At 41.7% G+C, this 27,107-nt stretch overlaps 1 protein-coding gene across 3 annotated transcripts in view; it reads left to right on the forward strand.

Moving 5' to 3' along the window:
• Positions 1 to 24,740, forward strand: part of PDGFD (platelet derived growth factor D) — a 155,019-nt gene extending 130,279 nt beyond the window's left edge. For all 3 annotated transcript variants that reach the window (XM_082497045.1, XM_082497046.1, XM_082497047.1), the window contains 2 exons: positions 9,338 to 9,552; positions 21,185 to 24,740. In XM_082497045.1, the coding sequence (XP_082353171.1) occupies positions 9,338 to 9,552; positions 21,185 to 21,319 (350 nt within the window). In that variant the 3' untranslated portion in view covers positions 21,320 to 24,740. The remainder of the gene's footprint in view (positions 1 to 9,337; positions 9,553 to 21,184) is intronic.
• The last annotated feature ends 2,367 nt before the right edge of the window (positions 24,741 to 27,107 follow it).

Consider the following 27,107-nt stretch of genomic DNA (forward strand, 5'->3'; position numbering starts at 1 on the left):
TCCCCTGCCAAAGCAGGTTCACCAAGAGCAGGTTGGACAGGGGACTCCACAGTCTCTCTGGGCACCTGTTCCAGTGCTCTGTCACCCTCAAAGTAAAGAATTTTTTCCTTATGTTGAGATGGAATTTCCTGTGTTCCAGTTTGTGCCCATTGCCCCTCGTCCTGTCACTGGGCATCTCTGAAAAGAGTCTGGCCCCATCCTCCTAACACCTGCCCTTTAAATATTTGTAAGCATTGATGAGATCCCCTCTGACTCTTCTCTCCTCCAGGCTAAACAGACCCAGGTCTCTCAGCCTTTCCTCATAAGAGACATGCTCCAGTCCCTTGATCATCTATGTAGCCCTCTTCTGGACTCTCTCCAGTAGCTCCTTGTCTTTGTTGAACTGGGGAGCCAAAAACTGGACACAGCATTCCAGATGTGGCCTCACCAGAGCAGAGTAGAGCGGGAGGATAACCTCCCTGGACCTGCTGGACACTCTTGTTTTAATGCACCCCAGGAGACCATTGACCTTCTTGGCCACCAGGGCACATTGCTGACTCATGGTCAACTTATTGTCCACCAGGACTCCCAGGTCCCTCTTTGCAGAGCTGCTTTGCAGCAGGTCAACCCCTAACCTGTACCAGTGCATGGGGTTATTCCTCCGCAGGTGCAGGACCGTACACTTGCCCTTGTTGAACTTCACTACGTTCCTCTCTGCCCGACTCTCCAGTCCATCTAGGTCATGCTGAATGGTGGCACAATACAATTCTCCTTCCGGTTTTGTGTCATCAGCAAACTTGCTGAGGGTACATCTGTCCCCTCATCAATTGCAGTCAAACCCAGACTGGAAGGGAAGGACAGAAAAGAAAGCGGAAAATACACATTCACATTTTCAAAATCCTTAAATGAGAGGCCTTATATAAACTATAAACTACAGTATGCACCTCCTACATGAAAATATGACAAGTGGATATTTCAAATAAACTTTGCAGAAGCTGTAAATATACTCAAAAAGGTTTGTTACCCATTGCTGCCTTCTAGAAACACTGAAAGTAATTCCTTTTGCATTGCTTTAATATGTTGTAGCTGACCTCAGTGTCAGTAATTTGGCTATTACAAATATAAAGCACCTTTAAAAGGATATCACTGGCTTTTGGATTATTTAATACTGTTCTTGTCAAAAACACACGTAGATATAAAAAAGGAAACAGCCATACTCAATAGTTACGTTGAACTTCTAGACAAATAGGTTTCTGTTCTTTTAGAGAGTCATAAGGAGCATTCAGATGTGTTTGAAGGAAACCCATTCATCCTACAATTTAAATTTTTGAAACCATCAATGTATCTGCTTGATAATATTAGAAGAGCTCCTCAGAGATACTGTTGTAAGCAGTTCCAACCATCAATTAAACATCACTTAACTTTTCCCATATGCTTGTTTGTATTTATCTTTTGTTGTTCACTCTGAAGTTTTACATCCCACTGAAAAAGGCTTTATAATTTTAAAAAGACCTCTGCCTGTGAAATGGCTTGTGTACAAATGAAGAAAGGAGAAAGAAAAAGTTCAGTTTCTCATTATAGAAATAGTTCCAAATGTCTAGGGCATGGTACCTGGAGAAAGGGGTTATCTTTTGAAAGGAATGTTTGGGGTTTTTTTTTCATAAATAAACCTAGGAAGCAGGAACACATGTAGATAGATGCATTCTGGTAATTAGCAAGACTACACAAGCCTTTGAGCTCATTTTGGTTTTGGGAAATGTATGCAAGAAGCCTTTGGCTATCAGAAGAAATTAATCAGGTGGGACATTCTTGCAATAACATCTGTCTGCAATGACAGCTTTACAAGTTAAATAAATAAACACTTGCTGGCATAGCCACACTGCTCTCTAGAAGTGGACTAGCGATAACACAAGTCTTCATGGAATGCTTCTGCTGTCCATTGCCAAACAGGATCCCAAGATCAAGCAAGTTTTGTCATGTCCTTAACAATAGTTTTTGTCACTACTGACAATGGTCTAGCAAGAAGTTAAAATTTGAACTCAGGAATGTCATTTCTCAGGGGTTTGCAAACAGTGGCCAATAAATTACTGCAAACGTCCATGTACTCTTCCTTGAAAGGTTCTGGGATTGCAGCCAGCAAATTTCAGTGCACCAGACAGGGAGTGCAGGCATCACGAATGCTGGATGCCCGCTCATTCATGGCAAATATGAATATTCCAAGTAGATGGAATACCTTCTCAAGTAGCTGCTAATTTAACGTATTCCCTGTGCGCTTAAAAAACAAGATATTTCTTCCACCCTTCTTCAGCTGGGAACCAAGTTGTCTGTTGCATGCAGACTACACACAGGTTTGAAGGGGGATGAGGATGAAACCAGGATTACAAAAGTGGTGCCTGGGAGCAGCGTACCAGTGCTTCTGGGAAAAAGTTTTAGCAAGGTCTTGCAGCCTGTTTCAGTGATGGTGGGGGATGGTGAATTGTGTGGCAGCAAAGACATGAGGGGTAGTGATAATTTGGTAACTACAGTAGTGTCCGAGCATGACCAGGTGCGAATTAGGGCTTGTCCCCCCAAGAAAGTGGTGAGGCCACAACTGGAATACTGTGTCCAGTTTTGGGCTCCCCAGTTCAAGAGGGACAGGGAACTGCTGGAGCGAGTCCAGCAAAGGGCAACTAAGATGATTAAGGGATTGGAACATCTCCCTTATGAGGAAAGGCTGAGAGAGCTGGGACTCTTTAGCCTGGAGAAGAGAAGGCTGAGGGGAGACCTTATTATGGCATACAAGTATCTAAAGGGTGGGTTGAAGGAGGATGGAGCCAGGCTCTTTTCAATGGTTCCAAGTAACAGGACGAGGGGTAATGGGCACAAGTTAGAACAAAGGAAGTTCCGTTCAAATACACGGAAGAACTTCTTTACGGTGAGGGTGACAGAGCACTGGCACAGGCTGCCCAGGGAGGTTGTGGAGTCCCCTTCTCTGGAGATTTTCAAGATCCGCTTCGATGCAGTCCTGAGTAATGTGCTGTAGGCAATCCTGCTTTGGCAGGGGAGTTGGACTAGATGATCTCTAGAGGTCCCTTCCTACTCTGAAACTCCGTGATTCCATGATTCCGTGATTCATTTCACAGTCAAATTCAGAGCTACGAGTGTACTCTTCCCCCTCTGTGACAAATGAGATTTTTCCCTCATGCTTTACGTGACACTATTGTCGGTCACTGTAGTGAAAGCTTTTCTTATTAAACCCTTTTTTAAAAATGCTAGTGAGACTTGCATCATATTTTTTATCACTGGGATAAGCTGTTCAATTCCATTGATTTCAGTGAAGCCATGTCCATGTATGACACTGATGGTTTGGCTTGCTTTTGCTACTTGACCCATACCAAAGCTGATAATTAGTTTGCCCATCTATAACAGGCCCATATACTGTGAACCTTGTTTCATGCAGACCGTTATAATCCCACTGAAATTCCGATCTCTCATTCCTCTAAAATAATAGTTGCTGTATTGAAGAGGTTTGTCTTGGCATTGTGATTCTGTAGTAAAAGCAAATCGCAGCATCTTCTCTCCAGCTCCCACAAGAAAGACGGACAGCTTCCACAGTTTTCAGGTGTATTTAACACACTGCTTATTGTGGTATCATTAAGCATGTGCAGTGGAACAATGATTACCGTCAGCCATGTGTGTTGAAGACTAAAAGTCACAGGGTTTGGTCACCATTTGGTATGGAGAAGAATAATTCCGTCAGTGCCAGTGCATTTAGGTGATTTAACCAGTAGATGATGTGACTTTTTACCAGATGTATGGGACTGAATTTTCCAACTCAAGTTCAACCACACCATAGCTTAAGTCAGCTACACCGCTGCTCTGAATGTCTTTGATGGCTTGTATGGTACCTCTACTCTACCTGACACAGCCCTGGCACACACCTTCATGCTAACAGAGCATGAATGCTGGGCATAAAGGGTGGAAAACATTCATAGGTCTCTGAAAAATTCCACACTCTACAGGAGGAATTTTTTAAAGCCAAGAGTCAAAATGAAAACAGCAGCACAACCTTTGTTACAAATTGTAAACCATACCTGAAAAGGGATGAAAGTCAAACTAGAACAGAACTCTCCTATCTGGACTGATGCGTGTCATGTGAAGGAATTTCCATTTGTCATCACTGAACCTCATGAGGTTCTTGCTAGCACATTTCTGCAGCCTGCTGAGGTACTTCTGAAAGGCAGCCCTGAAGCACATGGACAACTTTCCACAATTTGATGTCACTGACAGACTTGCTGGGGGTTTGCACCATTCCATTGTTCAGGTCATTAGGAAAGGTCTTTCGCAGTATTAACCCCGGCATTACCCCCTGGGGAATACTGCTAGCAACCAACCACCAGTTGTACTTGGAATTGCTGATCACTTTGTTCAAGCCCCTTGGACCTTCTGGTTATCTACTGAATTTGTAGTCCATCTGTCCCATTATGTCTCAGCTGTTTGGCTGCAAGGATGCTTGGGACCACTGTCAAAAATCAGCAGATGCCTTTGCTGCTTTCACCATCCTCAGCAAGGCAATTGTCTCATCATTGGAGAAAAGGAAGCTGAGGGGAGACCTTATCGCTCTCTACAGCTCCCTGAAAGGAGGGTGTAGAGGTTGTATAGAGAGGTGGGCGTTGGTCTCTTTTCACAAGTTACAACCGATAGGACAAGAGGAAATGGCGTCAAATTGCACCAGGGGAGGTTTAGGTTAGACATTAGGAAAAACTTCTACACTGAAAGGGTTATCAAAGACTGGAACAGGCTGCCCAAGGAAGTGGTTGGATCGCCAGCCCTGGATGTGTTTAAAAGCCATCTAGATATGGTGCTCAAGGCATGGTTTAGAATTGGGCCTGGTAGACTTAGATAATGGTTGGACTTGATGATCTTAAAGGTCTTTTCCAGCCATAACGATGCTTGTCCCTGCTCTGGCAGGGGGGTTGGACTAGATGATCTCCAGAGGTTCCTTCCAACTCTATGATTCTATGATTCTATGATTCTATGCTATGATCATAGCAGACTCTCAGGTCAGTCATACACAGTTTGCCCTTGGTAAATCTATCCTGGTTGTTCCCAGTCACCCTCTTGTCTCTCATGTGCCTGGACGTTGTTTTCAGGTGGATTTACTCCTTAATTTTACCATGGGTTGAGGTTAGGCTGACTGATCTGCAGCTGCCTGTGTCCTCCTGGCCTCGCTTGTAGATGGCCTTGATGTGTGGTGTAGGAATACTGTGGCAAGGTGGCTACCATCTTTTACACCTCAGCTCCAGTCTGTGGCTGGTGCATGAAAAAAGTGTAAAATGTTTAGATGTGACAGCTAGGGCCATGTATAAATTTGGACAGATAAAGAGTTAAAAGAAACTCTAACAGACTGCCTGTCTTTTTAAAATTAATTAGTGACCAGCAGCATAGGTTTTCTCTCCTCTCCAATCTTTAAGGCTCTACCTTCTGAATAAGACATGCTATTAGCTGTAGTCCCCAATTTCAGTGCTTACCTCTGATTACCTCAGTGTTTCAAGGTAAGCACACGCCTTAGCCCTATGTGAAATGAGGACGGATTTAAGCATAGGATCTCAGGGGGAGGAGGGGGCAAACACTGTACCCCAAGTATCCAGCTTACTGCTCCAGCGCATCTTTTTATGTCTGCCTTGACTTGAATCTCTGATGCAGGCATTCTGTAATAATACTTTGAAGTTATTTGCATCCAGTCTACAGAACCTTTTAGTTCTAGTTTTAAATTAAGGACTCCAGTGGTTTCGGTCCTTGATAAGGAAAGCAGCAGGATTTCACACCAATCACACCAAGGCTCGGTTACATTTTAGTCACAGCAGTGAAGTGATGCATGAAACTGACTGTACTGTAAAATCTCATTGTTATATGGATGAGGAAATGGACTGGCTCCAGACAGTAAAACAATCCCAAGACAGGGAAAAATGCATATTGAAGCTTTCAGCAGAGAGAGTTGTTCAGAGCAAAATGTGTTCTTTTGTTAGGGGGCTGCAAACCATGGTCTAAAGCTAATTAGGCAATGGGAGCTGTTCTTGGGTGTCAGTGTGATACTACCAGAATACAGTATACACTGTTCACAGAAGACATCGCGTGCTCACCTTATCCCACCAAGCACTGGATTTCTGTAGAACAGAGTAAAAAAGAGCACAGGTGTTTACCTCCAGATGAATTTTTATGGAGGATGACTTGTGTATATCTTAAGCCCTTTATTTAGCCTTTTCTTCTCTGCTTGCAGATATTTATTTTCGTGGTTTCAGCATCACTAAAATAAGATCTTTCTGCTATTGTATTTGTCCGTTTCAACCTGGACTCTGATACCTGAGATATGCCAAACTGCAGAGAATTCACATCTTAACTGGTAACTCTGGGATTCGGGGGCCTGAAAACTGCTAATAAGTCAGGATCAGAGTGCCTTGAGTATGAAACCAAGGAGAATTCATGCAATTTTCCATTGGAAAATTTCTCATAGGTTTTTCAAAAATAGTTCATCATCAAAAAATGCACTAAACAAAATGTATTTTGCTACTGGTTGATTTCAGGATTCCTGAAGAATGCATCCAGAAAAAAAGTGTTGAGCCCTCATTGAAAATAGCTGATTCCTTCATACCGCATAGAGAAAAAATGATCCTAATTATCTGTTTATTCCCTCCTATGCTTCGAGCAAATCAACAGCCCTCCACAGTACTGACTCAGCTACAGCCTAAGAGACCCTGCAAAGACTTCTGAAAGTCATCAAAACTAGGCTTTTGAAGGCTGGAGAGCAAAGCCTTCCCTCCAGTGAAAGCCCTTTGCCAGGTCACCCCTTGCCATTCAAATTGAGCAGCTTAAGTACTGAAGCTAATATGTGTAACCCTGTGATGGATATAATTTGCTCTCTGCAGGGAGGACCCCCCACCCTGGTCCTGTAAATGCCGGTGCTTTCCCTCTCTGCCAGTCTCGTTACAAAGACTCATTTCTGTGTTGATAACTCAGCGGTGATAATAGGTATCAGCTCAATGCAGGACGGAGGACTGTTGAGCCTAAGGGGAAATTTCATCTGTGCCAGAGCAAATTTTGTTCAGTCCCTTGGACGTCTTCTCCTGGACACAGATGTCAGTTCATGTGACCTGGGTCTGGGCCCTCTTTAATGACCAGTTTGTTACTGGAAACCTTGTTTCCTATGTTACCGCAGCTGAATTAAGGCTGAATTAAGCGTTTGAGCGTTTTATTCCAACTCTGTCTAGAAATGCACCACCAGCAAATGCCATCCTAGTCCCGGGCCAGCCTGTCCCGATAGCAGCCTGCGCATATCAGCATCCATTCCCCCGAATTGCTGTAGTGCCAGAGTGTGGATGATCCAGGCTTTCCCCTCAAGAAATCTCATTAATCATGAAGGCAGAATATTTTCTGCCCTTTTCTTCCTTTAGTTAATTTTTCCTTCACATGAATCTGCTGAAATGAATAGCGGCCAGATACCTCTTTGCATTATCTGTAAGCAAAGCTGATGGCAAAGGTCCTGATGAGAACGTTTAGAGGAGTGGGAAACACTTTGCTGTGAGAATTAGCCTGGGAGCCTGCAATGAGAAGGGGTGGCTTTGGAGAATGACAGCGAAGAAGAAAATATCATCTGTTAAAACAAAGAAATCAATATTCTCTGGACTTCTAAGTCCTGGCTCCGGACAGTCGGAGTGTATTTTTCTCCCAGTGAATGAGTATACCAGCAGCCCCATTGATTTTGTGCCTATATCAGGAGGATGATCTGTACCTCTTCTGGAGAGATGCTAGCTCTCTGGAGAGAACCACTGAGATTTCATGGCAAGATGTATCACAATTGCTAGAAAATCGCAATTTATCTGCTAAATTCCCATTGACTGAGATAACATCTTGCCAGAAAAGTGAAGCTGCTATGATTTTCTATAATAGCACTTGTGACATTTATGTACCCTTGCCTCTTGCCTATCTGCCTTGTGAATATCTCCAGGCCAGAATGTAAAGGTGCGTGATATTTACAAATCACCGTTTTTTCCACGATTTACTTTGTGATGCTGACAAGGACTGAGTCACAGGAGGTATAAAGTGTTTTTATTGGAGATTTTCACATGTTTATAGTAAAGCACAAGCATAGATGCACTTAGGACCAGAGATGGTGATGAGCTATTAAACACGTGCATGAAAGTCTTGATATGTTCACAAACACTACATTGTTATCTCAGTTCTCGTTTGAGTCATTCCTATTTTCCTGTTGATGTTTCTATTAGCAAATGCTGTTTGGGGTGGGAACTCAACACAAATTCATGTCCTCCAGTCCTGAAGCAATTATTGAGCTTTTGAACACTTAGTTGGTGGACAGAATCCTAAAGAAAAGAAGAAAGCAGAAAAGAAGGGAAAAAGAAATCAGAAAACTTCTTTAAAAAATAAACCGCATTAAATTTGTTACTTTTATCTGTGTTACAATTGTGGAAAATGGATTTATGGAAGGTTTGTTTTGTTTTGTTTTGTTTTAGCTTTACAAGCTAGAAACAGCACTTAAACTCACAGTTGATAGTCTATAAGTTATTTTTATGGTTGGCTTTACTACTTGTTTGCATGACACATCTCACGGAGATACCAGGCATTTAACGTCAACCAACTACTGGCATGCAATGAAGCTCATTAGTTTTAATTGCATTTATTTGTACGCCTATTATAGTAGCATTTACCAGCTGAAATTAATATTGCTTAGATTGATTTCTCCAGCTAAGAGAGAGTTATCTAGATTCTATCCATAAACCAGACAGACAGGCAACTTGAGAAAGCCAAGTCATGCCACCTGTCCTAAATGCCCTTGTGATGAAGGGATGAATCACTCTCCAAAGACATTTCTCTACTGACCACAGGAAGAGCCTTGTTTAAAGTGTTTGCCTTTTGTATGCCTGCAGTTAGGCAAAGGGAGTTATGCCCATAATAACAAAAAAGAGCTCAACATCTAAGTAAGCCAGGTATAAGCAGAGGAGGGAAGAGAGTAGCAAAGGTGGAATCTCTTACCCAAGGATCCAACAGATCAGCGACAAAGCAAATAAAATAACCGGTCTTCAGCTTTCAGGCCAATATTTTAATGCAAGCCTTCCCTTCACCTTTATAGCCAGTGTGAGCTCTGCCGTGGGAGTCAGTGGGAGCACGATGAGAGCATGGATGGCCACCTGTAATGATTTAAAATTGGTGGGTTTATGTTTATCTGTTCAGAAATCACTGCTGCACTTCACATATTTTCCAACCAGTGTCACATCACTTTGTGTTACTGACTGCCTGGGCAGCACTATAAACCAGAGGAATGTCCCACTCAAACCTTACTAATGAAACTTCTTTTGCATTGCAGTTGACCTGGACAGGTTGAATGATGATGTGAAACGTTACAGCTGCACTCCGAGAAACTACTCTGTCAATTTAAGGGAGGAACTGAAGCTGACAAATGTAGTTTTCTTCCCCCGCTGCCTCCTTGTCCAGCGCTGTGGAGGAAACTGTGGCTGCGGGACTTCAAACTGGAAATCCTGCACGTGCGTGTCAGGGAAAACAGTGAAAAAATATCATGAGGTATTTTCACTCTTTTTCTTTTCTTTAATACTTCTTTTGGATATTTACTGCTTATGTGGATTTTGAAGGCCACAACATCTCAGAGCCATGTGTGCTGCTTATATTGATTATCCTGTTATCATTATACTATACCTATATACCTAACATATATATAACTATATATGTTATGCTATCATTATACTATGTCATGTTATATTATCATTATCATGTTATATTGTCATGCTTACATTGATTATCATGTTGGATCTGCAGTGCAAAAATCAAGGGGCAAAAATCACTGACCGCAGTGGAGTGTCATAGGCAAAGACACGATCATTTGAGAGAGACCAGAGAGTTTAAATAAGTGCCCCCTGTGATCACCACTCTTCCTGAGGTGGAGGATCTGCTTAGGCTCCCAGACAGGTTCGGGTAGCCTTAGGGTGGAGTCTAGACTTAGACAACGGCATTGCTCTTGCTGTCCGTGCTAGATACTAGCTTGGTACCTCATGGAGCAGCATTCATACCTTCCACTGCAGTAACCCGTAGAGAGAGACACACACCCATGCAGCCAACCTGCAGGAAGGCCTGATTTTACAGAAGTTTAATAGTAATGTCGTTAATGCCACAACATCGCCCAGCGATTTGCATTTGGAAGTGGTGAATGAGCGGAGTGGAAGGAGGTTATATATGTGGGAGAAAGGGGTGATAACAGGTATTTATGGGTAAGTTAATTTAGAAGAAGTTAGAGAGAACTTTTGCCACCTGTCTGTGTGGATGCTACCACAGCATCCTAAGGAACTTTGTTGCAAGAATGAGGCTTACGTTGGACTGATTTTTCCCAGCAAAGGACTGATACAACGTGAATGTGTATACCACTGGAAATATTCTTTGTAGTAACACAGAAACGTGTTCCTTGAGACATTTGACTGCACTTCCTCTTGTTTTGCACTATATCTTTTAAATTTATGCCCATTCTTGGGAATGACAATTAAGTCACTGGTAAACTCTGTTGTCTTCCAGATTTAGACCTGTAGAAAGCAGCTGAATTTTTCAGCCTTAGCTTTTTTCCCACGTGGCAATTTTTTAGGAAGGCAAAATTTTTGCATAAGAATAAATTCCATTATATTTATTTTTAATCCATTCAGAAGACATTTAGAAAGGAAAAAAAAAAAAAAACAACAAAAAACCAAGGAAAGAGCATTTTATATTTTTGCCTCTAAATCAGTATTTTCAGAACCAGACGTGAACAATGTTCACTAAAGTGACCGTATCTAGGAAGGTTACGTGGTATTATCCTTTCAATTGTCTGCAAGTAGGTAGCTGCATGCCATGCTGACTTAGTTTCTGACACATAACTCTTGTAAGAGCCCAGTTTACCACTTGGCTTAAGTCTCAAGTGAAAATGAACTTTATGGACTTTAAATCTAGATGTGATGTGGGCTCATGCCATAAAGGCGTTAACTTGGGAGACCCTAGGGCTGCAATAGCAGAAGGCCATGGAAGGTCAGACCTTTGCCTTGCTGTGAGCAATGTGGTTACTCTTTTCCAAGGTAAGAGATTTTTTTCTCAGAAATAACTGCAGAATACAGCGTACTCCACATCAGCTAGGACTAGAGAATAGTTAATATTTTATCTAATTTTAAATAAGATGCAGGGGCTGACCCTGGTAATTACAGAGCGGGAAGCCTTATCTCAGTGGTAGAAAAGTTAATTGGAAAAAAATTAATAGTTATAAAACACCTAGATGACTATGAGCTGATAAAATGAACTCAGAATGTCTTATGTATGAATAAATATTTATACAGCACCACAACATTGTGCAGGAATGCTAAAAGACCTGGTACCTTCTTCAGAGAGCGAACAGTCAACCAGACAAGATCAGACACGGATTAAAAGCTGGTTAAGAGAGAAAGAGCAAAAAGGTGGAAGAGATGAGCAATTTTCTACATAGGCAGTGGCTATCTGTGGGTGCCCCCAGCGCATGGATTAAGTGTTATTTCATCTATGATCAATCTGGAGGGAGGTGAACAGAGAGGTGGCAAGAATGACAGCTAGCACAGGAGATAATGTATTTTAACAGCAGAGCAGGCTGCGAGGGAGTTCAGAAGGTCTATGTAACTACTTATAAATCCAGTTTAGAAAAGCAGCACGCATTAGGATGAGTAGTCTCAACTATTTACTCATATAACACTGGGTGTGTGAGGGGAGGAGGCAGAAATGGGGGGTGGAAGTTGCACTAAAGGTCAAGTAATGAATCACCATAAAGAGCTTCAGGAAAACAGTTGTTTAGTGCAGTGATGATAGGAAAAAGACAAGTGACAGTCTTCTGTAGGAATAGAGGTAAACAGGTAAAAACACGGTAAATATTATGGCCTGGATAAATTGGTGGGATGCTTATACTGGGTTTTGACCGTTGGTGCTTAGAAGGATACAGGCAGGAGTAGAAAAGATATATGGAAGCACAAAACATGCATCAAGAGAGATACAGGGGAAGATGCACATCAAAAGCATTTGTAAGGAAAGTGTCTCAAGAGTTTTGGATAATTTCATTTAGAAAAAAATGGAACTGAGAGAACACAGTGAAAGGTAGAAAATAGTGAACAGTACCTAAAGGAAAATTAGGTCTTCCTAAATATTCTTTTCCTTAAGAAAAGAACAAGAGAGAGATTGAAAGGGAACTAATTTAAAACGATAAAAAGGAACTTGATCTTTTTGCACAGTAAATCTATATGGAATTTCAACCCTTAAATATGAGTGGTGCATAATTCAGAAGGATTCTGAGAGAACTAGAAATAAAATATAAACTAAAGAATCCTGGGTGACGTCTGTATCAGAACATAAGCCAACTATTGACAGGAGTTAGAAAAAAAATGCTGATTTAAACATCAAGCACTTATTTTTTGTCAGGTTTTTGGGAGTGTCTGGTGCTGGGACACCAGAACATCACACTAACCAGGAATTGGTCAGAACCAGGATGGTCATGGCCGGCCCAAATTAATCACTAAATTCAGGAAATTCCATATTCATTCTAATACATCACTGCTAATTTTTTTCAGTACTCCTTTGTTCTCTGAAAACCGTATGAATTCAAGGCAGCATTTCAGCTTTAACATTAAATGGCTTTTGTAAGTTTAAATTTAAACTTAATCCCTTAGGGATGAATTAACAGCTCACTGAGCAGAAATTTAGCCAAGTGTCTCCCATTAACATGAGTGGAAGTCGTGCAGATAAATTCACGTATGACATACTAAAGATGTGTCCATTAATTTCAGTCCAATATTTTCCACTTTATTATTATTATTAGCCACGCACAGCTAATCAGTTTTATTCTTTATTCTTGCTTAACTCTAATTTTATTTAAATGCCTGTCAGTAAAGGCACTGAGGAGCGGCCTCTCAACATTCTGGTTTTAGAACCATGGAGCCGGTTTAGTCTTTTTGAAGTCAGTTTGAAACCCACTAACCTTAACCAAAATGCCCTTAGTTGCATAACTAAGGACAGAGCTTCACACTTTATGAAATCCCCAGTGTTGCTAATTTGGTTTAAAATCTCTGCCTTCTGCTGCAGGAGAACGCAGGCCAGATTCAAACACAAGTCTCAATTACTTTGATTTACTTGCAAAAGACGCCAGAAGGAAGTATAAGGTGGTGGAGCAAAGAAGGTGTTTGTAGCAGCTAGAACTGAGTCCTGCAGACTTCCAGGCTGATTTTGCCTAACCGCTGTCCTGGAGCTTCATCTATTGATCTCCTGGACCCACCGGAGCTATTTGTCCTTCACGTGGATATGCTTCTCCTCAACAGTAAAAATGCAACAAAATCACTTAAAAGTTGTCTGGCATTTCTGAGCCACCCTGTATTTCTGGGTGAGACAGACAGGGAAATTTTCCGGAAGCGTTAGGCTCCTTTTTGGCTTTGTAGCTGGTTCCTTGCCATGCCGGAGTAGCTGCATGCTGGCAGCTGTGGGGACACTAATGCCCAGAGAGTTTGTTGAGAGAGAAGCTTCTAGTCCAGAGAGGGATTTCAAGGTTATCTTCTCCTTATGCTCTTAATGTTTTTGAGTTCCCCTTGAGTTCCTCAATTCAAAGCCTCACACTCTACTCATCACTGAGCACCCTCTCCGAGTATGGCAGGACTAATAGCTGTCACGTGTAGCCTCTAATTTCCCTAAGCTGTGAGTGCTGCTCCAGTTCCCCGAACAGACTGTACAGCTCTTCCCTAGCACGTCCAATTTTAAGAAGTAATGTGACAGCAGGGAAAATGAGAAAATGAGAATGCCACAGCAAGGGGTATCTTTTTCTTCGTTGCCCTGGGAAACGCTAATAACGAGACCCCGGGTCTTTTTTATGACCTGGAAGTTTGCCATAACTTTACCAAAATACTCAGCAGTTTCCAAAAGTAAATGGGTTCATAACTTGAGTAAACAGATAGTTTTATGGGTGGTTGTTGGTTGTTGGTTTTTTTTTTGCAGGAGTCTTGTGATGCTCTGTGGTTTTCCACGGCTTCTGGGTTTGCTTGAGACCAGAGCTCACGGACAAATTCTCGTGACTTTACCACATAGTGTCACGGACCCTGCAAACCCAACAGGCCAAGCGCTGGCAGCATCTCAAAACGTCTCTCAGGCACAGTCTGCCATAAGTGACACTGAGTTAAGTCGCAGCGCTCCGTGCAAGGGCAGGACAAAGCAATACATGGAAGTGGATGCAGCGCACCTTAATCAAATGCTCACGTCTGCTGCTGTCTAACTTGCTAAAGGGGAGCTGAAATGAAAGCATGTTTTCCATTGCAGTACATTTCTTTGGAAAAGCCTGGGGCTGCTCTTTAAAGAGGGGGGAGGTTCTAAACCTGGAGGTGCCCCAGCCCAGAGGAGGTGTGGGGGAACTCAGGCCAGGACTCAGTTCAGCTGGGTCTGCGGCTGTGCCATCCGCCCAGCACGCACGTACCTCAGAGAAACGAGAAATCAGTTTCCCCATCTCATTGCTGTAACTGATGAGATGTGAAATGAGTTTCCGTGAGGAATAAATGCTCTTAAGGTAGCAACTAGAATTTGTCAGAGTGTATAAACCTCCACAAACACAGTGCTGAGCAACACAGCCGAAAGGCATATAAAGAAAAAAGCAGTGGTGAAAGCTGATTGCATCTTTACCTACTTGTCTCTCCTGTAAAGACTGATGCATTTTTCAGTGTCTTATGGTGCTTCTTCCTTCCTCCCATCCCCCTCTTTTTGAAGCGTTATACTTCCATTCAAGTTTCGTGTTGACTGGAGCTTGTCTGGTGCCTTCACAGGACATACGTGCAATTAATTCTCAAGGACAAGGTTTAGATTAGCGTTAGGGTGGCTTCTTCACAACCTCTTGCTGCCCTGAGAGGTAGCAGGCACCTCAGAGTACCTTCGGAATCCTAAGTCTGTGCACAAGTTGCTGAGGCTTAGAAACAGCTTTAACGGAACCCAACATTGTAAAGGGAAAACAGGACAGCAGGGAATATTATTGGGGAGAAAAGAACAGGGGAGCAGGGGAGAAAATAAAAAGGTGATATGGGACTTCAGCAAGACAGCGGAGTTGTTTCAATGGAGTTAAGAAATGTAACATACAATTTGGTGTTGTGGTTTTTTTTTTCTTTTCTTTTTTTTTCTTTCTTTCTTTTTTTTCAAATAAATGAGAAGCAAACCTTAAGGAGGCACTTGAGAGGGCAGATAATAATACTCACTCTGTCTTTACCCAGGGAAACATAAGATAACTGGACAAAACTGATACAAATGCTGCTGATACAACAAAGGAAATTTGCTAAGGGGTTAAAAAGAGCTGGTGTCATCAAACCAGTGTGCAAGCAGTATGGCCTGATTGTTCTATGTCCTGGAGTTGATAGTACATGTATAAAGGAGATAAAAGGTTGTTATGGCAATAAAGACACTGAATTAATCTGATAAAAGAGTTAATGCATAGAAATATTATGGAAGAAGCAGCAACGGGATTTATTTGGAATGCAAATACAAGGAAATGGAATGAATCAGAAATGACCGCTAGGTCACGGGACGGGCAGAGAGCACAGAGGTGCAGTGAGAAAAAAAAGGTTCATTTTTTACTAGATGAAAATGAAAGTTCTTGGGATGACATCTGGAAGTTAAGCAAGTGAGACATCCTGTGATACATGCCTGGGCAGAGAGGCAATTTGGGAAGGGGGAACACCTGTGGCTGGTCAGTGAAAAAGCAATAGATGGAGCCATAATGCGTGACAAGATCACCAAAATTGAGGGTCTCGTTGATGTCACATATGTCAAAAACATCATAGCTTTAGTGACTGTTTTAGATGCCTGAGTTTTAAGCCAGTTAACTTTTTTCCCCAAGTTTGCTGTGTTAAAACCAGGTTTTTCTTATTCATACAAATAAAAAAAAAAAATAGAATCAATAATCCCATCTACATTTAATAATCCCTTAGTTTGAATGCTACTGCTGATAAGCAAATGAACTCTTTTTTTCTTGTTCTTGATATCCTGTAATTATCTCTGGCAAGAAAGGGTACAGCTTTGGGTCTGTGTCGTTATTTTAGGCAGTGTTCCTACTAGAATAAAGGTTCTTATGCTAAATTATGAACCACATTCCCATAATGCATGATTTCTTACGCTCAGAGCAGAGCTAAACTGTGTGTGACCTTTGGATTAGATAACTTTCAAAAATTGCGGCGTAAGATTTTTCATCTGTATCGGAACTTGGATCTGTGTTGAATGTTGTGCACTTTCGGTGCTTCCTCTTTCATGAATCTCAGACAAATATAATTTGGTTTGCATGCTAGAATGATGGTATTTTTAGATGAGCAGAAGGAGATTAGATAATGCTGCATAACAGGATTTTAAAATAAATTCTGCAAAGTACAAATTTCACTATCTAAAATAGCATCCAGAGTTGCTCTCCATCCTCTGTCACTGGAATATGAAGCTAACCAGATATTTGGTAAGCCATAGTCATGTTATTGATTGTCTTATTGATTATCTTCTTAAGCTAATCAGAAAAAAAAAGAGCTGATTTTTGAGCGAGCCTTTGGATTTCTATTAGTGTTTAAACTGGTCAAGAATTTAACAAAGAATGTTACTATTATTTCTAATAAATAAAGTAAATGAAAATAAGTAAAAATGGCTATGAGCAACTGGATACCCTTTTTTTATTACTTTAAGAAGTGATGACTGAGTTTCCTGTTACTCTTTGCTTGTCACTAAAACAAAAATCGGCCACCGTGGACTGTCACGGCTAAATGTTGCCTGCCTTCAAAGGTAAATGATACATGGCTAGGACCACCAGCAAATGCCGGAGGCAGTGCTTCACCTTATCTGGCTCTAGCCATCTAAAGCCGCCAGTCCGGCCTTTGGGCTCCTTTCCTAGTTATCAGAGCTAGCCCCACCAGAAGCGGGTGCTTCAGGTGAATTGTTCTGTGAGGTCACCTCTTTGTTGCTGCTTCTACTGGAGAAATGCTGGGTATGGGTCAGGTTATCTCCAGCTGGGTCCTTTCCCCAGCAGTCATCACCACTCTGCTGTCCTCAGCCCCTGATCATGAAGTGCTCTTACAGACCTGCTGAGATCAGAGGGGCCACCGGGCTGTTACCCCTGAGCTCTTGTGCTCCACAGGCCACTGGAGAGCACCCTGCTGCCCCCAAAGCAAGACCCAAACTTGTACTGTATACTTTCTGGAAAGCCAGCCGTTTTCTCATGTCCTCAAACAGACTGGAAACCCCACGGTTCCTTGGAGGGCTCTCCAGGCGATGAGCTGGCCTTAGACAAGTGTACCCTAATTCCATTTTGAGTTTTTCCGACTTCAGCTTCCAGGTATTGGTTTTTGTGATGCCTTTGCTCTCTCATTTAAAGAGTCTTTCAGAAGCTGGCATCCAAATTCAATGCATGATCAATGAGCAAGATTCTTGGCAAGGAAATGCATGTAAGCATTTTCTTTATATTTCTTCCCTGCTAACCCCCAGGAAAATTATGCAGTGGCCACAGTCACCTCACCTTGAAACCTCTCAGATGCTCAGGCATATCTACAAAGTAAAATGCCATCCAGCTTACTGGTGTGCTCCTGTGGAGCTGTCTGCACAAGAAATGCTACAAGGCCCTGATACCCTTTCTTGTATTACCTATAAACACCAAATCCAGCTCAGAAGCTAAGTCCTCTGTCTTGATTTATATTTTTTTTTTATTGCTTTAATAGTTTTATGACCGTAATTAACTCAGTGTTTGATGAGGGGGATATGGCTGTAGTTATATACTCTTTGTGAGGCAATGATCTGAACAGCTGAGGCACCTCATTTTGATCAGTAGTGACAAACATTGCTCCTTTAATTTGAAAACTGCAAGGTTATTCTTCTTTTTTGCCCCCACAAAATAAACCTTTTGAGTATTCCAGACCTTCCTCACATCCATATTTTCTTACAGCTACTGATCCTATCAAAAAAGGAGCAGTAAAGTGTCCTGAACAAAATTTCTTTGAAGTGTTTTCATTAATTCAGTAGTTCCTCACCTTTAAGAGCCTGACCATGTAATGAATAAACAGCAGCTATTTTCAGAATAAAGGGTTTCCTTTCAACTACTGTGGTCACCAGAAATGGCCTTACTTCCTGATTCTTTTCAATTCCCTTGTATTTAGCTGAAACTAAAACTATTAAATGGAAGCTAAACGGAGAGCTTTGAACATCAGTTCTGTGATCAGCTATTAAAGCAGTCCAATTTCAGCTGTGTTCAAACACCGCTTTCCCATCTTGTCTGGGGAAGCGCCTGCCAATTCATTTTTCTACTCTTATCAGTAAAGCCCATATACTGTGCTCATGTTTCTTAATATAAAACACAGGGAAAATCCCCAAGCTGTCAGGAGGTCTGCTAGCTTAAATACAGCCCACATCTTTGCTCTCATCGCGCTGCATACTTTCATTTGCTCTCAATTGAAAAAAGCAGATCTACCTACCCATGATCTTGCAAAGTGCCAGTCATCTGAATTTGTCAGATTTTGATGAAAGGCTTCTTTAAATACAGAATTTTATCATGGGTTCAGCGTCAGCAGCTGTACTTGATTTTAAAAGTATGTTTTCTTAAAAAGAGCATCTTTGAAGATGCGGTCTATTTTCAGCTATGTAATAATTGCAGCAATCTGATTGGGTTCAGTTCCTCTGTGTTTTGGATGACAATGCGGTACAGTGAATTGTCCTGGTGTCCATCAGGATTTATTGTATATATTGAGGCAGTCAGTGTTTGAAATCAAGTCAAATCCATTATAGTTTTTTGCTTAAAAAAAAAAAAAAGACATTTCTAACAGGGAAAAGTAATTATATCTTCCCAACATGTTAAAGCAACATGTCTGTACCTTGCTTAGGCACAGTCCTTCCTCTCGGTACTACATAAATTTTATCACAAAAGGGAGGACAAAATACTAGACTGTGTTCAGTGCTTATCACTTTTGTTACATCCCATGGCCTTCCTACCCCCCAGGCATTAATGGCAGAGGACGAATGGTCTCATCCCGCGGCTGCTCACCTGCCTGCCCTTCCCCACCCGCTCTGCACAGCATCCTTGGTTAAGCTTTCATTCACACTTACTTTTGGGGACTTTCTAATTCTGTTGAAGTTGCTAATACTTTGTTGATCTGGTATGCAGCCCCATATTCCCTCTCCTTCCTGAGACCATCTCAATTCATGTATGGTATTGCGATGTCAAAGCACAGAAAGTACTTCATAAAAAATAGAGGATTATTAATTGAGTAACAGTGTGATCTGTTAATTAGGGGGCCTGTTATTCACGGCAGAAGTGTGGGAGTTTCTGTGCATCTAAAGCACAACGTCTAAAGATGCTTATGTCCCACTTCCCGTTTGACCAGTGGCTTTCGCATGTCATAGACAAGACAGACTTCTCGCCATCTTTTGAACAAGCGAGACAAACCTAGCTGATCTAGCAGTCACTTGGCCAAGCTAGCGTGTGTCACAACAGCTTGCCAAGAAGTGAGGTGTGTTAGCTCCAGTACCTTCCCAGTGCATAGTTTCTGGACTCAAGGGCTTGAGGCCGTAGAGAGCAGAACCAGCCCACCTGCCTACTGCCAGCTGTGGAACTGCAGCCTTGCTTTCTCTGTGTCCTGCTCCCCATCAGTAAATTAGTGATTTCAGAAGGGAAAGGACCACACAATGCCACTGGTAGTTTTTTCTACTGATGTGTTGCAGAGCCTTGAGCAAATCAGTTTCAGATTCCCCATCTATACTGGTTTGACAGTGATGCATATCTTTCTGTGCAACGTGCTGGGAGATTTGGAAAGAAAAATGCTGTAGGAGAGTCAAAGTATTTTTAGTCTTAACTCATTTGTTGTGCCCAAGCCAAACTACTATTTGAGTTTGGGGCAGAAATTGGAAATTAATATATCTTTTGTTAAACTACTGTAGGCCCATCAACAGCAAACTAATGAAACAAAACAGAGGATTTCCTCCCCTCAGCATGCGCCGCTGCGCTAGTGGGGGTATGATGAGCTCTTACACTGAGTTTCAACCTCCAACAGTGGGCTCGCAAAGCATGACCCTGCAAGCCACCATCCTCCTCAGCTTTTTCCAGCCCATGGTTTACATACTTACACTACCACAGAGGATTAGATAGGACACACTATTATGGCTGTTTCCCACGTATCCACAAGACCATTTCCAAGGAATCATAGATCCATATGATAATACGGGTTGGAAGGCAGCTCTGGGGGTCATCTACCCCAATCTCCCATTCCAAGCAGGGAGAATTCTGAAGTTAGATGAGGTTGCTCAGGGCCGTGTCCTGTTAATTTTTACTGTCTTCAAGGTTTTTGCAGCCTCTCTGGGCAAACTGCTCCAGTGTTTAACCATTCTTAGTATTTTCTTCCATATACCAAAATAAGGTTTCTTCTGTAACAACTTGTGTTTGTTACCTCTTTTTCATCTTCTTTATAACCTACAACCCTCTTTTTTAATGGTCTCAGGGTTATCTGGCCTAGATATAGAATTTTTTCAGAAGCCTCTTATATGATGCATGCTTCCCTGGGAAATAACTTTTTGTTTACCTGTTTTTTTTCACATTATTCACAGTAAATTTTTGAGAAATTATTTAAATTGAGGCAGAGATTTTTAACATAAGCCAACAAAAGTCACATTCCAGAGAAACTTGATGGGATCTGGCACATCTTTTGCACAAGGTCCATTCATCTCCTTTTGCCTCCCACAGCCATTTTATTTCTGGACCAATTCTAATGATATGTGCTTCAGAAATTTCAAATTGCATAAAAAAAAAAGTTCCTTGTTCTTTAGAGCAGAAATATTGTACAAGTGAGAGAGGAGGCAGAGCAATTCAAATATGTATGGGACTCCAAAGACGAGCCAAAGGAAACACACTTGATAATTCGCATGCAGAGAAGCAACTCTGGGCATGGTTGGGGAACTGCACAGTATAAAGATACCTGATGTAGGAAATAATCCAATCTGTCAAAGCTCCAGGACAAACAGTACAGCAGGATGTCACAGAGTGGAAAGGAGAAGCTGGAAATAAAACAAAAATGTGTCCAAATTAAATGCTGGTCAGGGCCACTAAGGGCTGTTGGTGCCCTCAGGGCCCCAACAGTCTCATCCTCAAATTTCTTACAGCATTTTCTAATCAATTAATTTCTGTTGATCCTCTCAGGTGCTGAAATTCATCCCTGAGGCTGGGCATCCCAGAAGGAAAGGCAGAACCAGGAACAACATGGCCTTAGTAGATATACAGCTGGATCACCACGAGCGTTGTGATTGTGTCTGCAGTTCAAGACCACCGCGATAAAAAATAAATAAATAAATAAAAGAAAAAAAACAAGACACACTAATTGCAGCTTACCGGACGTTTACTTTTAAGCAGGATTGCTCTGAGGACCTTTACTCACTAATCATTTGAACTTTGCTACTAGCCTGCCTTTGCCATTAGCAAAAATGATCGCTGTGTTTCAGCATAGCTGTGCTGATTAATGCCATGGCAGCTAAACAGGTATATCATAGATTTATGTATCAGCATCCAAGAATATAGGATTATGGTTATCTGTAGCTAGATTCTGAGGGTTGAGATTTTCAAAGCTCACTGGTAGTCCTTAGGCACACAATGCCCACTGAAATTAAACAGCAGTTGCGCAGGTATTTGTGGTAGCTGGCAATGAAATAGCATTGTGTTTCTGTTTCTCCCTCACCAGTTCCTACACTCAAATTCTGCTGCCATTTCTACCTGCTCAGCTGTCCTGACAGTCAGTAGGGTTTTGTGGGTGTAAATGAAGAGAGAATTTGAGCCTGTATCGGTGTACAATGGTTTGACCCTCTCTGAGAGGGGAACTTCCCAGTGTTCTGGCCCAACAGAGTGAGATATGACGAGGAAAATCCATCACTAAATGAAATAACACACCAGTAAAGTCAAATCTCACTGTTTGTACTCAAGCAAATCGTGTGCTGAAATTAGTAGATGCTTTGCATAAGCCGGGACGCTGGTGGTGGTAGGGGAGTGCGGAGGCTGGTACTTTTGCCACGGTGACTCCACAGGAGCCATCACCCAGGCGCTTCTGCATGAGGGGGCTGCCACCAGGTCCCCGGGTAAACCCCTGTGGGCTGGGGCTGGTTCTGGTCTCTACCTACGTGGTCTGGACTCCTGCCCCTTGCCCAGAGCTGCCCACAGTTGCCCAGGAGGAGCCCCCCCGACACGAAAAGAGAGAGACAGCCCTCCCCTTGTATCCTCCTCGCTGCAGTGCGAGGAGTGCCGTGTTTCCCCCATGCAGGCGATGAAGATAGGGCACTTGTTTGTTGAAAATATTGATTTGTTTTGCAGTTGTGTTACTGGGAAACGAAACTGTGCTTGAGATTTAATTATCGTTATTTGGTTTGGGGTTTGTTTGTTTGTTTGTTTTAAATATGGATTATTATAACTGCGTCATATATGCATTAATCTTAGTTATCTGAGGTTAGTTGTCTCATTTCAGCTCTGTGTATTGCCATGGTTAAACTGTTGACAGTGAATTTCTTTTTGATTGCATTTTGCTGAGGCATATTAACTCATTAAGCAATGTCTGTCTGTCATGGAAAATGTGCATCATTTATTAACTTCCAAAAGAATATTATAAACACCACCTCATAATAAAATAAGCACTTTAAAAGCTACAGCATAGCTTCCATGCCTTTTAAAATATTATGAAAGTGCTCTAGCTGAAAAGGGAAACAAAAAATCCTTCCAAACTAGCTTTAAAGGATTTTAAATGCTGCTCCAAAAGTGTAGAATACAGGTGGACTTAAGTCTGGCAAAGGATTGGAGTTTTGATCATGAATGCAAAAGAGGGAATGGGGCAGCACATTTAATGGCTGAGATTTTATATTTAATAGCAGACATAGGCTGCATCAATTCATCTTGTTTATGTTGCCTCTTGTGTTTCTGTCTCTGAAAGAGCGAAGTAGTTTGACAGTAGTGTGTTAATAATTAGTGGAAACTGGCATGTACTATAATATAATATTGAGAGCCTTCAAGCCGATATGTTTTAGCAACCTACAATTTTGTTACAAAAGTGGTCTAATGTTCTGACTTACCCTCTTTATCAGCTCAAGTATTTTATAAGTGCTCTTTTATAATTTTAGCAAAACTTTACCGAAACATCCCTTAGAAATGTTGTATTACGTTCTTTCCTGTACTTTAACCTTTGAGATTCAAAAAGTGTGGGTTTTTTATTATTTATATTAATTTTTCCTCTCTGGCTCCCAGATGTCTATTTAAAAATGCTCCTGAATGCTGACTTGGGAAGTGATTCATCATTTTTCAAAGCAATTCACATAAAAAGAACAGCACTGTAACCAAAGATTGACAGCTTCGTTTCATAGTTCAGGACTGTTTAAAGAAAACTTCATTCTTTTTCCATCTCTGTCTTAATAACAAGGTTGACCCTATCCTTCCATAATTTTCAGCTAATTTTGGAAGAAATTTGCATGCGAGACCTTGGCAGTACTGATTGGTTTTGAGACAGTGCACTCCAATGTATATTCCTGACTGAATTATGCCCAAATTATACTTAGCATTGGTTGTAGGAAGCATCAGTTTCATGTGGCTTTAGCTTTGAGTGGTCCTTTGATTCCCACCCCTGGGCATCCAGTGCGCCTGGCGTCTCCCACACACCTCTGCCTGCTCACCCGGTCTCCACCCCAACTTCCATCTGTTGGGAGAGGTATTTACGCCTCATAATTTGGGGGATCCAGCCTTGTCTGGGAGGCTGAGTTACCGCTACGGGCACTTGGGGGAGAGAGGCTCTTCCAAAGTGTGCCTTAGCCCCCAGGTTGAAATCACCCAACGTGGGAGCTTTTCTTTCTTTCTTTTGACTATGTAGAAAGATCAGAAATCTGATTTGGGCATCCAAGTGAGATACACAAAGGTAGATGATACGAATACTCATTTTAAAGACTGAACTAGCTAATAGTTTAGCTAACTGAATTAAATACAGGCAGCAGTGGATGCCAGGGTCCAGCAGACAAATTCAGCTGTAAAGTAAAAAGAGATTGGTATAATAGGGATTATCCTCTTGCTTAATGTTGGGTTTACTTTCTTAAATATAGGCTAAACTTGTCACAAAATTTGAAGTAGTTCTCCTGGGACACTGAGTAATGAATGGAAGCACTCACTGCTTCGTGCTGCTGCCTGCCACGCAGACAGCATGCTCCCGGCCAGCACGGGAGAGCCCAGGGTGGGCTTTATGTCGCAGTGTGGGGTGACAACGTACACGTGAACTAGGAAGAATTCCTAAAAACCCAAGCCCCGAGCTGCGATGACCCTAGTGAAACCAAATACCAGCAAAACTTTTCCTTTTTATTTATTAGCAGAAATTGCAGAGATGTTTTCCCATGCCTTTATTTTCTCTTTTGTCTATGTAATAATTATTATGTTGTTTACATACTATTTTAACTTAAAAAGCAAAAATTTAAAAAAAAAAAAATCTGGTTCATTTTTATTGGTGGAATTGGAACCCCCAAATAAATACATTTTCAAAGGAAATTGAGACAGATTCCTAATTTCAAACCACTCACTAGCTTTCTATTTACTTTATTCTTCTGGGATAGAGCCTACTTTCTCAAGTGCAATCTATATATATTTTTTGTTATCTCAGTTAAATGCAGCTTTCTTAGCAGTATTTTTTACTTTCTGCAGTATGTAATGTGTCTTATCTTGATGAAAAAATAAATACTGCTTTTGAAAGAAGATACTCTGAGTGGTTATTCAGAATTCAGATGAACTAAAACCCATGATTTACTGGAAGACATTGCCACAACATGACACCATCCATGCTAGATCTCCTTGTGAATTTTAGCAGTCATTCCCAGGAGCATCAGGGAAGTAACAAAGTGCAATTTTGGGATAATCGAGTTTGAGCCCCCGAGCTGGAAGAGCTGACAGCTTCCTTGCGAAGCAGCAGCAGCGTGACAGCAGCACGGCATTTCTGATAGCCAGATTAGGGCACTCCCCTGGACTCGGTCCTAGTCTCAGCCGCCGCAGGCTTGGCTTGGCTCCAGCGGACATGTCCTCGCTTGTCCTACTGAAGCTGCTCCTTACTGGCAAAGGAAGATCCTGCTGAAGCTCCACATCTCACCTGAACCAGGGCAGGGCTAAGCATCCAATTGCGGTGTGCAGGGCAGCTGGAGGAACCTAAAGCCTCTCGAGATGGGGAAATTCAATCTACCCTTGTTAGTTCGGGCATTTCCTGCAGCTTTGGCAGAAACAATATTTTTTGTTGTTGTTGATGCATCTGGAACATAACTTTCATAGCTTTGATGACTAACTTTCAATTTAAGGTTCTTGTGTTAAGCTAAAGCTGCCTTAGGCTTGGATCTTGGACTGAATAAGGACATGAAATTTTTGCCAAGTTAATTCTTCACTAGCTAGATGCCCTGTCTAATAAGGGAAATACAGATAGCATACAGACCGGGGACCCAGCTTTGCAGCCTGTCCTCATGCATGAATGCCTTTTTCTGTACGGTAATGCCACCGACCTGGAACAGTCAGGTCTTCAGAGGAGCATATTTATCCCCTTGGGTTTGCTCCTTGTTACTCAGAAAAATAATTCATATATCTATTTCTTTTTTCCCTTCCCTTCCCTTCCCTTCCCTTCCCTTCCCTTCCCTTCCCTTCCCTTCCCTTCCCTTCCCTTCCCTTCCCTTCCCTTCCCTTCCCTTCCCTTCCCTTCCCTTCCCTTCCCTTCCCTTCCCTTCCCTTCCCTTCCCTTCCCTTCCCTTCCCTTCCCTTCCCTTCCCTTCCCTTCCCTTCCCTTCCCTTCCCTTCCCTTCCCTTCCCTTCCCTTCCCTTCCCTTCCCTTCCCTTCCCTTCCCTTCCCTTCCCTTCCTTTCCCTTTCTAAAAAAAGGCAGTCAAAAGAGATGTTTCCTAACAAAAGAAGCAGTTCTCTTGTGCACAGTGAACAAGGACATATTTAATGGGTGGAGGAGACATTTTTTTGCCCTTCAGAAATGCACTGAATACACCACGTAGACAGCAGCTCAGCGATTGCTAAGTGTTCAAGGATGGCATAAAGCTCCTCACATCTGGCATTGCTATGTACCTTTATCACTCCTGGCTAGCTAACATTATCAGTTTGTCCTTGTGCTCACATAAGTGAAAGCTTTTATGAATCTGCAACATGTAAAGTAGCTCCGTCTCTTCAGCTGAAAAGGTATATGAATCCCGAGGTCATTCAAGAAATCACCGTTACCTTTTTTAAGAAAAATGTATTTTTTAAACATTCTTCTTCCCATTTTTGAAGAACACAGAATCTTCGTCTGGCTGATTTTAAGATCTGCAACAGCTGTAAAAATACTTCCCTGCAAATTCATTTAAGATTTCCCTTGCTCGTTTCTGGAGTGCGTTCCCCAGTCACGCTGCTGTAATGCGAATTCAACAGATGTCCAATTTGTACTTATTCTCCGAGGGACTCCAGTGCAACAGCTAATGAAATGCAGAAATTAGTATTCTGGTCTCTCATTCCAGGAACTTTAACTTTGTTTATTGATAGCCTTGGTCAAATATGCTGAAATACATAACATTCATAATTTATTTGGTCATTCATTGACGGGCCTTGAAAATCTGCCTGAAGTGTTTAAAGTGCAAATTCGATTTTGCATTTCTTTTTCAAAGAGTTCTTCAAGAAATGGGATTTCCAAACCAGTAAATATTCTGCCATGAATAGTAGGAAGGGAGTATTTGAGGTTTTAGACTATCTTCAAAAATTGTTTTGACTTAAGACTTGGTCTGAAATTTGTTTATAAGTAGCAAAAAAGATATTTCAAAACTGAATTTATAAAACTTGATTTTTGAAACTGAGTTTCAAAACCTCATTTATGTATTGCTTATAGAAGTTGCTGTGGCACAAACATGCTTTAACAAAAACGAACCTAGTTATGTAATAACAGTTACTGTATTAGATGCTGAAATTTTAAGCTGACAAAAGATTTCTGCTTCAGCTGAAAGAATTTCAGTTTCAGAACCAGTAGGAAGAGAACAAAACTGGGTACCTTTCAAATATTTTGATGTAAAGGGTGATGACATAAGAAAAAACCCTTAACTTATTCATTG

This window comes from Vanellus vanellus (genome assembly GCF_965231255.1).
Source record: "Vanellus vanellus genome assembly, chromosome: 1".
In the NCBI taxonomy this organism is placed as follows: Eukaryota; Metazoa; Chordata; class Aves; order Charadriiformes; family Charadriidae; genus Vanellus; species Vanellus vanellus.